We start from the raw sequence: 13310 nt of genomic DNA on the forward strand, positions 1-13310 counted from the left end.
CCACATATACCTCACCAGCACTCAGCCCTTGATATAGGTGACTCTAAAGGGCTTCAATTGGACAAATACCACATATAGAGGATCGTATTTTCTGAATCGCAAAACCAGATATAAGGGCGGATGAACTTAGGAAGACAAAGCCTGACTGCTGTCCCGGTTCTGCCAGGGAAATCTTGAACAGCCATCATCCATGAGAAACCCCAGTGTAAGATTAGCCTCCAACTCTAGGACCAGTTGGGTCTCAGAGGCTGCAGAAAATCCTAAATTCCCCTATGCTGCCTGCCAGCAGCCTGCCCTAAAAAAAAATTAAGGTGAATCAGAAAGCGTGTGTAAAAGACTACCTGTTATGTGTATGTGTCTACCGTGTGACTTCTACAAAACTGATGCCAAGCCATCTAACTCCAACATCCTCATCCCTCCCAGCCCAACATTTACACACACGCAAACATGCACATATGCACGTACGTACACGCACGGGTTATCGCAGTTGAGGGGGTCTGATAAGTAGCTAAAAAATGTGTGGGGAAAAAAAAAGTGGGCTCTTGAAAACACTCTAGCACATTTCTAAAATAGGTTTATTACACTGGCTCTTAGTAGAACTGGAGGAATTTTCTCCACTGATAAAAACGTTCCATATTTTCATAAGATGTGGATAACAAAGGTGAATAATCAGGCAAAACTTACCTGACTGTGGACATGTTTACACAGGTGACGGAGCAGCATAAAATGTTAAAGATAGAATCTAGGTGATGAATAAGAGTGTTCACTGTGAAATTCTTTCAATTTGGGGACATGTTTTAAAATGTCCACGATAAAATGTTGGAAATTTTTAATTTAAATATTTAAAAATTCAATTTAAAAATAAAATTTAACTTCACACTTAAGATCTGTACATTACACTGTATGTTAATTATGACTAAAAAAGGACGGGAGGACAGAACTGAGAAAAGGGTTTGAAAAGGAATATAAGGTAAAATAAATCTATTGGATGCTAGACATGGTTGTCTGGGGTAAAAAAAAATTCTTTATACATAGCTAACTAGTTCTGAATAGGTAAGAACTAACAGCCCAAGCGGCTACGGAGGGCAGGGCCTGCTTTCTTTCTAAATAACACTCCTCGCCTCGGAGCCTCCCTTCCTAACCAGAGTGGTTAAGTCAGGAACGCTCAGTGCGATCTGCACCTCCCGGCAGCACCGCGACCTGCGGAGCCGCGTAGAAACCAAGACTCGCAGGGTCTCACCTCAGAGCGGCTGGAGGTGTTCAGCCCAAACCCAGAGCGGCCCAGCCTGTCCGCACCCCGCAGCTGCGCCGGGGCGGGCTGGGACCCCGCAAAGCCCCGCCCCGGGGGCTCGCCCCCTTGAGCCCCGCCTCCCCCGCCCGAGTTGCGCGGGGTCCCTTGAGCCTGGCGGGTTTCGCCCACCACTGTGGGGACCGGCTTTGCACCTCTGTGCGCCCCGCCTGCACCTGGTCTGCGCGAACCCGGGCCCGCGGATGCAGAGCGCGATGGCCGCCCCCGCCCTGGCCCCGGTGACGCGGCAGGTCAGCGGCAGCACCGGCCCGGCCCTGGTCCCGAGCTCGGCCCTGGGCTCCGAGCGCGGGCAACCACTGGCCACCGCCGTGGCCGAGCTTCCCGTGCTGGACGCGTCCGGAAGGCCGGTGCCGTTCGGAGAGCTGTTCCGCGAGCGCAGGGCCGTCGTGGTCTTCGTGCGGGTGAGCGCGGGCGGCGGGGCGGCCCGGACCCGGGGACCCTGCCTGCTTCCACAGCCTCCGCTGTGGGATACATCGGGGCCCTGGGAGGGTGCGGGTCCAAGAGCAGTGTCCGTCCGGCTCTGCCCTTCGTCGTCCGCTAGAGGCGTCCTGAATGGAAAGCGCCCCTCTCGCTTCCTGGAACGCGAATCGACAAATAGCCAGCCAAGCCAAGGCCATTTCCTCAGCAAGCCGGGAGGCCTAGCCGGGACTGGGCGCGGCCCCGTTGTAACGCGTATTCGGTGCCCTTGACCTCTTTTTTCTACCCAACTTGGGTTGTTTATTAGAGTGACGCGTAACCGAGTACTTGGTCTCTTCTGGCCCCTGACGGTATTAGTTACTAACTTGTTTTTCTTTTTTTCCTTTTCTTTTCTTTTCTTTTGCCGTGTTGGGATTTTCAGCATTTCCTGTGTTACATCTGCAAGGAATACGTAGAAGATCTAGCCAAAATCCCCAAGAGTTTCTTGCAAGTAAGTTCCTTGAGAGTGAGCAGCACTGGGCCCTGCTTCAGGGCGACCTTGTGAAAGTCACCGGCCATTTATAAGAAGTGCAGGGGGTTCAGGTGCTGAATGAGCCGCCTGTACAACGCAGACACTCACAAACTCAGATTATCACCTCTTTCTGGCACCTCCAAAAAGCGGAGAGACACGTTAGAGATCTATTTCCATCATAGTTTATTGGTTACTGCCTGCTTATAAACATGCTAACCATAGCAATAATTTTGATTCTACCTAGTAACCTTCGTATTTACAAATGTTTAATGACAGTGACCAAAAACACAAGTGCTAGAAATTATTGGTATTTATTTTTGTCATAAAAACACTCCAAGTAGTTGTTCATTATAGGAAAATACTAACATATCTTAAAGATGAAAAATTGTATTTGTAATAGGGTACACATTCCACATTCCTATGACAACCAAATACATGTTTTTCTTAAGGCACATGGAGGTTTGTCCACAGGTAAGCTTTTGAGTGAAGTCATTGGGCACCGCGTTTGTAAAACTCAGAACTATTTTCAGCATAACTTATTAGTTGAGTTGTGAAAAGGTAAAACTTTAATTAAATAACCTTACTTTAATAATTTTTATTCTTTTTTAATGTACACCTTTGGGGGGAGCATAGAGAATTATTGATTATATTATTTTAAAGTTCTTAGCAAAAGATCATCTGAATTAAACATTTTAGCATACATACATTTCTTTGCGTTGACTCACACATTTTGCTGTTTATTTCATTCTTCTAGAAGCCTATAGATGGTATTAGAATGGAACAAATGAGTTGAATAAGGGGAAGTTGTAGAAAACATAATTTCTAATAGTACGTACATGTCTTTTTTTTCTCCTCAAGGAGGCAAATGTCACCCTTATAGTAATTGGACAGTCATCCTATCGTCATATTGAGGTAAATATATAGCAAATTGAAAACTAACAGATTAAATCTGTTTCAGACATAAAAATTACATTATTTGAACCACTACGTGTAGGTTAAATTTACTAAAGTTAGAACATCATTACTTTCTCTCATTTTTTAAAATTACAAATATTCTTTTTTTGTAGCCTTTCTGCAAACTGACTGGGTATTCTCATGAAATCTATGTTGATCCTGAGAGAGAAATTTATAAAAGATTGGGAATGAAAAGAGGTGAAGAAATTGCCTCCTCAGGTAACATATGACATGGCTCGAGGAGAAAATGCTGATGGTGTACTTTAATATTTGCATGGAGGAACAAATGGTAAATTCATAAATCAGACTGCTTTTTATGATTCTAGTAAGTGGACCAGATATACCAGAGTCTAAAAGACTCATTTCCTGGGCATAATGACATGGAAAGCATAATGACATGTGAAGCATTAAATGAATTTAAAAAGCAGGTGCAGGACAGTGTTTTCAGTATGATTTCAGTTTTGTGAAAATAAAAACCATTTCATAAACAAAAATCTATAATGTATATATGTGTATGTATAATGGGAAAGGTTTTAAAAGGTATTGCAGTGCTTATCCCAAGGAGTAGAAGTGAGAAAAGTGACTTTTATATGTTTTACAATTAGTACATTTTCCTTCTGTCATAAAAAGAAAAATAATTGCTTAAGCCTATATATTTTCATACCTCAACATCATGGCTTTGAATACTCTATGTTCTTTAACTGATGAAGCCTTAGTTTTCATTTGAAGCCCAACTCTAAGGGGCTCTTCATAGCTCTTCAAACAGAAGTAATTGCTTCCCTCATTGCATATGAAGTGGCTGAGTAGTATAGTTAGTTGAAGAGTTTCATATTTTATTCATCTTTATGTGGTCTACATTCCCTGCCTTTAGCACAATTCTTTATAATTAATAGAGAGCTTAAGAAGCTTTAGGTAAACTGTTGGTGTGTTTTTTAGGTAGAAAGAACTTGACTTCTGAAATTCCAAATAAGAGGACTCAACTAGAACTCAAATCCTTCATTCTCAACAAATATTATTGAGCTCTTGTTTGTGACCCCCAACTGTGTTGGATGCTCTCCAGAGGGTAGTGATAAAAGTCACAGCGCCTACCATCCCAAAGCTCATAATCTACTCTGGGAGACAGAAGCAAACAACTTATTACAATCCCAGTTTAAGGACTTGTACTAGAGACGAGCATATTCTGGGAATACCTATGCGAGAAATGCGAGGGGAGAGAGGATCTAGGAAGGCTTCTCAGAAGAGGTTTCATCTAAGCTCACTCTTAAAGGAGTTAACTGGGTGAAGTGAGGCTGGAAAAGGGTGCTGCTGACAGAAAAGTGGTACATGTAAAAGCACACAGGCATGAAAAAATGTGACTCTTGGAGAAATGCAGTTCCCTGCATCTGGCTGGAGTCTAGGGACCACTTGGGGAATTGGTGTGAGCCAAGAGACAGGTTGTGGCCAATTCATCCCGAATCTCGGCTGACATGCCACAGAATTTGGATTTGTTCTGGAGGCAGTAGGGGAGTTATAAAGTATTTGAAGTAGAGCAATGATACACTTACATATCCAGTGTGGAGGAGAAATTGGAACCCTCCAGCGAGAGCCAGTGACAACACAGTTGTAGTAATAGGCTAGAAAGAAATGACAAGGCCTGAAGTGGCAATGGATGGCAAGGAGGGAATGGAAGCGGGAGAACTGACATGATCCCTTAACTGATGGTTTTAAAGAAAGCAACCTAAACTTTATTAAAACAAATGATGATCTAGCATAAACACAGTTCGCTCTTTCTTTTCTCTCTTTAGTGTAGGAAATTGCAACAGTATGGATTATGGACCTTACTTTTTGGTAGACTGATTTCCTGTGATGTAACAGAGTCTCAGCATGTGTAAGGTCTCTGTATCATTTAGCACTTTCTGTACAAACTGTGAGTTTCTCTTGTCACACCTCACCATTCATTGCCATAATAAAGATATGGAATTGCAAAGAAACAGATGAATTCTAAACAAAATATATGCATGTGATTATAAGAGAGGGTATATTCAAATCTTTTAAGCTCCTTTGACTTGTGTTAAAGTACTGTATTTCCAAACAAAATATTAGGTTCTCATAAACTAATTGTTTTAAGTTCCTCCCTAAAACAGCATAAATCTCAGAAGCAGTCTCTGAATAGTCCTACTTGAAAATTAACAGACTAAAAATATATTATTATTTTAACTTAATGGGGCATTTTTTAAAAAAAAAGAGAAGAAGAAGAAAATACAGCCATTAAATGCAAGGGAGCAATGGCTTTCTCCCATAGTATTTCATTTTGCCTTATTTGATAATAAGCTAATTTACAATATTAAATCTACAGTGATGACTACAGGCAGAAGATAAGTACAGTGCAAAAAAAAAATGCCTCTTATAATATTTACTTAACCTAGAATTTTAACTTAAAAGTCTGGTCTTGAGTCCAAGAATCAAAGTAAACAGGAAAAAAAGTGAAAAACAGGAATTTTATACATGAGAACTAAATTCAAGCTGGCAAAATTAGAGTGTGCTTCACAGCAAAGATTGTTAAATTCTAGGTTATGGAATCTCCTTCAGTTGAATTTTTAACATCAAAAATATCAGATGACTCCTTTGAACATAAGGAGATTGTTTGGATTTCTGAACATTTATTTTAGCTATAGAATCCTATAAAACAGTAAAATTTAGTCTTTTCCCCGTGTTTCTAAGGTAATGAGCCTGTATTTGTTTCTTGGTAAGATGAATATCTATCCTAATGTAAACATGAAAGAACTAGAAGAGTTCAAGAAATGAAGGGAAATTATAGATATCTGGAAATATTAAGAAATCAAGCAGGTCAAAGACAGCGTAATCATCAAAATAAAAAGTTAAAAAGCAAGTCATAAAAGGCAGGGATAGGAGAAAGATAAGTTACAAGAAGGGTAGAGTGACTGAGTTTCTTCACTCCAAAGGAGCAGACATGAAATATCAGTCTCTGTGAGAAAGGAAATAGAAAAACTGACAGCCAAGGAAAGATGGAGAGATAGCTATATTAGTTACAGCCAAATCACAAAGTCTCAGTTGCATAACGTGGTCAAAGTTTCCTTTTTTTTCTTTTACATTTCAAGAAAGGTATATCTGTTCAGGTGCCTCTCCCCTAAGCAGTAATTCAGGGACACAATATGGAAGGACTCAGGCCTCTTCCATCTTGTAGCTCTGTAGAAGGAACATGGAGAGTCACTTGTGAGAGGTTTTTAGGAGGTGGCCTGAAAGTGGCACACATCATTTTACTCATTGGTTAGAACTTAGTCACATACCATACTAAATTGCCAGGAAGACTGGGAAATGTAGTTTGGCTGTGGGCCCAGAAAGAGGATACAGGTTTTGACCAGCATATAACAGTCTGTGTGCCACAATGTCTCTTGAAAAGGAGTTTAGCTACCTGTTTGTAAGTTAGAAACTAAACAAATGGGGAATTAAACAACTGGGGAATTATAAATGGGGAATTAAAAAGGAAAATACTACCAGTTTGAGAAGACTGTAGCGGATATTTTTTTGTGGCATGATGATCTGGGTCTCTCATCACTTTTTCCTTTAAAACAGCAGTTCTCAGGTGGAGACAGTTTTTTGTCCCCCCAGGGAACATTTGGTATTGTCTGGAGATATTTTTGGTCATCACAACTTGGTGGGTGGTGGGTGCTATGGCATCTAGTGGGCACAGAGGACAAGGGTGCTGCTTAACAACCTACATTGCACAGGACATAGAATTACTCATCTAAAATGTCAGTAGTGAAAGTCTGGGAAACCGTTCTTGGGAGAAAAAAAAAAAGTTGAAAGTAATATGACACACAAGAAAGAGAATATTTTATAGAATTACTAACATTATCTTTTTAATACCTAATTGAATATAAAATGATAACATCTAAAGACAGTTTCTAATATTTCAGGACAGAGTCCTCATATAAAGTCAAATATACTCTCAGGAAGCATTTGGAGCCTGTGGCGGGCAGTGACTGGCCCTCTTTTTGATTTTCAAGGAGATCCAATTCAGCAAGGCGGAACTCTCATTTTAGGTCCAGGTAAGCATGAAAGCCTAGACCCCGCAGGACACTTCTCATCCCTTTTAGAAGCCCAGAGGCCGGCTACCAACTTTCTTCATAAAATAGCCACCATGTAAAAATGGGCAGCTTGACATTGTACAATCAGGATGCTATGCTTTCGTAGGAGGCATCTTTTGTTTTCAAGGGCTTCTGTATATTTCATTGTCTGTTTATTGGATGTAACATGCCCATCGTTTCATGCCCAAATGTTTTCAGGTATTTGTGATAGGGAAAGTAAGTGGTGGTTTGGTGAACTGTATATGGCTATAACACTCTCGAAAAAGTTCAGTGGAGGTGAACGTGTCTAAATAGAGAATCATCGAGTACTTTTTTGGGGGGGGTGGGAGTCAATAGATGAATCAATCTAGTTATATATAATAAAACTAGGAGACTTCCTCAGTGTCAGAAAGCAAGTCAGCCCCAGGGACAGCTCATTCAATTACTATAAGCCACATCCTTTAAATAGCTTTATTGATCAGTTTGGACCACCTGAAATTCCTTTGGCTCCACTCTGCTAAATGGATGAGTGTTGAATCTCTAGCATGTTCAAGTATTGCAGTCAGGGACAAACACCCATATGTGACAGTGCCAAAAAGCCTAAATCACTATGTTGTAAACTATTTTTTCTTCCTCTTTAAAATTGATGATGTTAGTGAGCTTAGCTTCTAAGAGTTCTAAAATTTGCATTTACTTTAATAAATTTCAGATGTCTAAAAGGAAATCTTTAGAAGGAGAATTTGACCAGCATTATGACTTTTGGGCTTTTCGCATCTGGAACACTAAAGCTAGTTAAAATCTGTCATTGTATTTAATCTCCCTTTCCCTCTGTCTCATGAATTTACTGGTTAGATGAGCCAAAAAAATAAAAAATAACAATAAAGCCCCATTTTATGAGAATGAGTCCTATAAATTAGCTCAGAACGAAATTGAGCCATACTTCTGAATGACTTATTTCCATCCTCAGACCCAGAAGGTGTTGTTTTTTGAGTCCCTCATTTCCATGTCTCAGCACCATTTGACCACGCACATTCCAGTTTTTTAAGAGTGAAGAGCACAGGGAAGTGTCATTTGTGTGCCAAGTTGACAACATACTTAATAAGGAAGAACATTTTGATACCACTGGAAAAAAATGTAGCTCCTCTAAGGAAAAAGCTAGGTGTACTTATTTATACAAATCTGTATCATGGTTAACCTGGCATTTCATTTTGCCTTACTTGCATAATTATTTGATAATTATGCTAATTTATGATATTAAATCTATAGTGATGGCTGTAGATATCAGATGACTGTAGATAATTAAAATGCAGAAAATATATCTCTAATAATGTTTACCTAATATAATGTTTTAAGTTAAAATTTTGGTCTCCAAAGTATCAAAGTAAACAGAACCTAGACTATAAATTATGACTTTTTTTTATTTGCACAGATAAAAGAATTGTAGACATCTAAGTACTTTCTGATTGTCTTAATGTCTTTATTTTTCAGCCTCTTTTGGTCTATGGTTATAATGCAGATAACCTATTAAATCAGTATGTAAGAGTAAATTTTTTTAAGCGAGTGATTTCTTCCATTATTATGTTTAAGAAACAGATGTGATTGTCCAGCTTGTATCTATGTTAGTTCCATATTTTGCCTGTCGGTTTGACAGGACATTTTATTTAATTACATTGAATAAAACCTAATAGAAGGTTATAATTTAAGAATCTTTCCCCTTGGATCTCATAAAACACGAAGTATAACTCTTATTTTACCATATCCTTGTCACACTTTATTACCTTAATTAGAAATTATGGCATTATATAGAGAGTATAATGTACTCCGGATAATTAATTTTTCCCTTCGGACTAATTAAAAGTCGAAAAGCTTCCTTGATTCTAGTAAACGATAAATCTAATGGATAATACTATATGCCAACCTCTGCCTTTTATTCTTACTGTCTTCCAGGTGACAACATCCATTTTATACACCGTGATAGGAATAGGTTGGATCACAAACCCATCAATTCTGTTTTACAGCTTGTAGGAGTTCAACATGTAGACTTCACAAGCAGACCTTCAGTTATCCATGTGTGACAGTACAGACTCTGTCACTTTCAGGTGGACCCTTGAGATATGGCCTGAAATACTGGAGTGTAGTATCCTGGTACAGTGTCTCATTTGTTGGCTCTGCCCAGTATTTGAGGAATTATGAAAATGGAGAGACGTGTACCCATTGAATTGCATGCTGAGAGGCATCAGTTGTCAAAAACATTTGTGTTATAGCTTTTAAATTTTATACAAAGTGAAATTTTATTTATACAAAATAAAACTTTAAAAGCTATAACATTGTAAACATATTTTATATTAGGGTAAATTCATCCCATAAAATGTTTTTTTGGCCATTAAAATTATGAAGAACATATGAAGAACATATAAGGGGATGGGTAGACAACTCAAGACCATCTTATCCAGTGGAAAAGAGTAAAGAAAAGGATATTAAATTCTGTAGACAATATAGTCACATTTTATATGTATATGTTTATATTTTTGTATGCTTAGAAAAAAGACAAAAAATAAACACCAGAATATTACCTGTAGCTATCTCTATGTGGTAAGATTACAGGTGTTTTATTTTCTTTTTCACACTTTTCTATATTTTCCAAATATTCTACAATGAGCACGATGCATTTTTTGGCCAGGAAAAGGTCTTTAAACATTATATGCAGAATATATTCCTACAAAATGAGCTTCCACAAAGGTGCAGTTATGTAGGCTGCAGTCCACATATTTCTATCCTAATTGCTTTCCTTTGAAGAAATAAGGCAAACCAAATCTTTTATATAGTCTGTGTTCAAAGCACCTTGTCACCACACACCCACTATCTATTTCACCAAGATTTTTTTTTGGTGGTGGAGGGGGTGGTAAAAGAAGAAAAATATGTCTAAGGTATTTAAGATATGTATTTAAAGCGTGTGCTCAGTATGCATTTTGAAAGGGAATTTTAAGAATTGTTTAAACTAAAAAAGAACTTTATAACTTAAACATTATACTGTGGTTTGGCTGTACATTCCTAGACAGTTTCCATTTCTCACTCCCAAATTGCTTTTATTTAGTGGAGTATTGTCACCTTTTATTTTTTGAGAATCTTAATATGAAGTGGCCCAGAAATTCTGATGAAAAGTACAGCAAAATCAAAATATTGGTAATTATCAGTGAGTATAATACTGTTTTAAACTTATAACTTTATATCAAGGATATGAGGTACCACAAAATATATATTTAAAGTATCCAAATATTTTAAGGTATTTTCATGTACATATTACATGACAATCATGTTTTTAACCAATAAAAATAAAATTTCTCTTAAATTTAAAAGTAAGCAATTTTGTGCTATTTTTTATAGTAAGGAAAGACTGGTGACCCAGATCCCTTTGCTGATTTTAGACTTAAAACTGCTGAATCATAGCTTACACAAAATTTATATATTTATAAATGTACATAACATTTTTCTAAGATACATAAATGTTATTTATGTGGCTTCAGGAAGGTACAGTTACATATACAATAGTGCAGTGGTAAATTGCCTACCCAAACAATTTAATATAAAAGTTACTTATAATAGGTGCTATAAAATACAAAAACATGCTCCATATCCAATAATGTACTGGACTCAAATTTTTGAAAAACTTTTCTGCAATAAATACATAGAAATACTGTATAAAGACTAACATCTAATACTGTTATGACACTAATTATTTGCCAGGTACTGTTCCAAATCCTTTACATATATTAGCTCTATGGAACTGATATTATCATCATCATCCTCATCCCCATTTTACAGAGAACAGACAACATCTTATTTTAAGATGAATTTATAAGAAAGTGAGGAAACTCCAGGGTCAGAGACAGAAGCAGAAACCAGGCTGATGACCATGCACTGAAGCCATGGGCTGCCTTGAGGGCTGTGCCTACCCCAGGAATTAGAGAAGGCTCCCCCTTGGCTAACACTAAGGCTTTGCACAGTGGAGAGCTAAAACGAAGGCCACTGCACAAAGTACAACCTATGCCTTAGAAGAGCTACAACAGTGTAGGAATGGGCTACCATCACATCTATCCATAAACCAAGGAGCCCAGTGAGGACATGTGTCGTAAGGCTTCTGCAGTGAACTGTCAGGGCAATAAGAATTACAATAAATGAAAGTGCATGTTTAATTTTTAAAAATCGAATATTTTTGTTTCTCAAGAAGATTGATGATAGACTAGTAACCTGCATAAAATGTTTGTTATTGTTAACCACCTACCATGGCGGGGGAGGGGGGGGCGGGGCGCAAAGTGAGAACAATGATCTCTTCCAGCAAAAACACGACTAAGACAATCTTTGTAAAGAAGCAAAATCATCTACTTCGCAGTTACCAGTTATTTTAAGAAAAGTGTTCCAGATGATGATTAGGATGTGCAGTGGCAGAAGGTACATTTACAGCGTTCTGTGAAGAATCAGAGTTCTTTTAAATTACTTTCACTCATTTTCAATTCCAAGTTTTCTTGTGCATGTATAAAAAGTGGAGTGGTAGCTATTCATGTACTGACTCTATGGGAAAACTCTGAAAACAGTTAGAGGATGCCAGTATTATATCAGATGCTTCAAATAGAAAGATAAACTCATTTCTAAAAAGGAAGCTAAGAAAAGATCCTCCTGCCTTTTTATTTTTCAGCCAATTTATAAAAAAGCAAAACCTTTGGAAGTTCATTCTTTCAAAGGCAAAACATCTGACATTATAATGAAAACTAATCTAAATTCAGTTTTGAGATTCAACTGAAAAAAATGATTTGTACTGACAATATGAGTATAAATTTGGATGAATACATATTGTGATAAAAGTGTTCATCCTAAAAACCCTATAGAGCAAAAGTGTACCTGAAATTGGTGGTGCACACATAATTCACAATTATTTCCAAACAAGCTGTCAGTTAAAATAGAGATCATAGTTGTTAAAATTTACCAATTTAAAAATTGTTTATTGTGGTAAAATATGCATTAAATTTATCATTTTAACCACTTATTGTAAAATATACATAATTTACCATTTTGACCATTTTTAAGTGCATAGTTCAGTGGTATTAAGTACATTCACACTGTTGTGCAACCATCACCGCCATCCATTTCCAGAACTTTGTCATCATCTCATACCGAAATTCTGTGCCCATTAAACACTAAATCCCCATTCCCCCAGGCCCTTGGAACCACTGTTCTAGATTCTGGCTCTATAAATTTGACTACTCTAAGAAACTCGTGTAAGTGGAGTCATAATATTTATCCTTCTATACCTGGCTTTGTTCAGTTAACCTAATATCCTCAAGTTTCATCTCCATTGTAGCATCTATCAGAATTTCATTCCTTTGTAATATTCTTTTGTGTATATAGATCGCATTTTGTTTATTCGTTCATCCCTCAATGGACATTTGGGTTATTTCTGCATTTTGGCTGTTGTGAATAATGTTTCTATGAACATTGATTGCCATGTAAATATCTGTTTGAGTCCTTGCTTTTAGTTCTTTTGTGGACATACCCAGAAATGGAATTGCTGGATCAAATGGGCATTCTATGTTTAATGTTTTGAGGAATCACCAAACTGTTTTCCACAGCAGTTGCGCCATTTTACATTCCCACCAACAATGCACAAGGGTGCTGATTCCTCTACATCGTTACCAACACTTGTTTTCTGTTTTTCTTTTTAAAAAATAGTCATGCTAACGAGTGTGAAGTGATTTTGAATTGTACTTTTGACAGAATTTGCCAGTTTTAAAAATATATGCACAGAGTAATCAAACAACAAAATATCTGTGAGAAGCTGATGTTGAATAATAATTTTTTAAAAAGTAAGCATAGTAGTCTGCACTTTTTTTGTTACCCATAATCAAGCAGACATTAGAAGCATATAAAGTGTTGAAGAGCTGCTCTATAAATCAACCTGTGTGTCCTCATTAATAGTGAACTTTTTTTGTAAATGGGTCTTGTATTTTTTTATTTCTTTTGTTTAATAAGTTGGAAATCTTTAATGAATTCATTTAAT

General features: G+C 37.6%; 1 protein-coding gene across 1 annotated transcript; it reads left to right on the forward strand.

Annotated features, from left to right (window-relative positions):
- Positions 1 to 1357: 1357 nt before the first annotated feature.
- PRXL2C (peroxiredoxin like 2C) lies at positions 1358 to 10618 on the forward strand. Its single transcript, XM_039880434.1, has 6 exons — positions 1358 to 1710; positions 2148 to 2216; positions 3096 to 3149; positions 3305 to 3410; positions 7109 to 7240; positions 9206 to 10618. The coding sequence occupies exons 1-6, from the start codon at positions 1492 to 1494 to the stop codon at positions 9331 to 9333; spliced, it is 708 nt and encodes a 235-aa protein (XP_039736368.1). The 5' UTR covers positions 1358 to 1491; the 3' UTR covers positions 9334 to 10618.
- Positions 10619 to 13310: the final 2692 nt, after the last annotated feature.

Source organism: Pteropus medius, unplaced genomic scaffold (genome assembly GCF_902729225.1).
Source record: "Pteropus medius unplaced genomic scaffold, Ma_sr-lr_union100, whole genome shotgun sequence".
In the NCBI taxonomy this organism is placed as follows: domain Eukaryota; kingdom Metazoa; phylum Chordata; class Mammalia; order Chiroptera; family Pteropodidae; genus Pteropus; species Pteropus medius.

Excerpts from the sequence above, each read along its gene's own strand:
- PRXL2C (XM_039880434.1), top strand. The coding sequence starts at position 1,492 with ATGCAGAGCGCGATGGCCGCCCCCGCCCTGGCCCCGGTGACGCGGCAG. Across the intron at positions 2,217-3,095 it reads TCCCCAAGAGTTTCTTGCAA|GAGGCAAATGTCACCCTTAT; the intron begins GTAAGTTCCTTG and ends TTTCTCCTCAAG. Across the intron at positions 3,150-3,304 it reads CATCCTATCGTCATATTGAG|CCTTTCTGCAAACTGACTGG; the intron begins GTAAATATATAG and ends CTTTTTTTGTAG.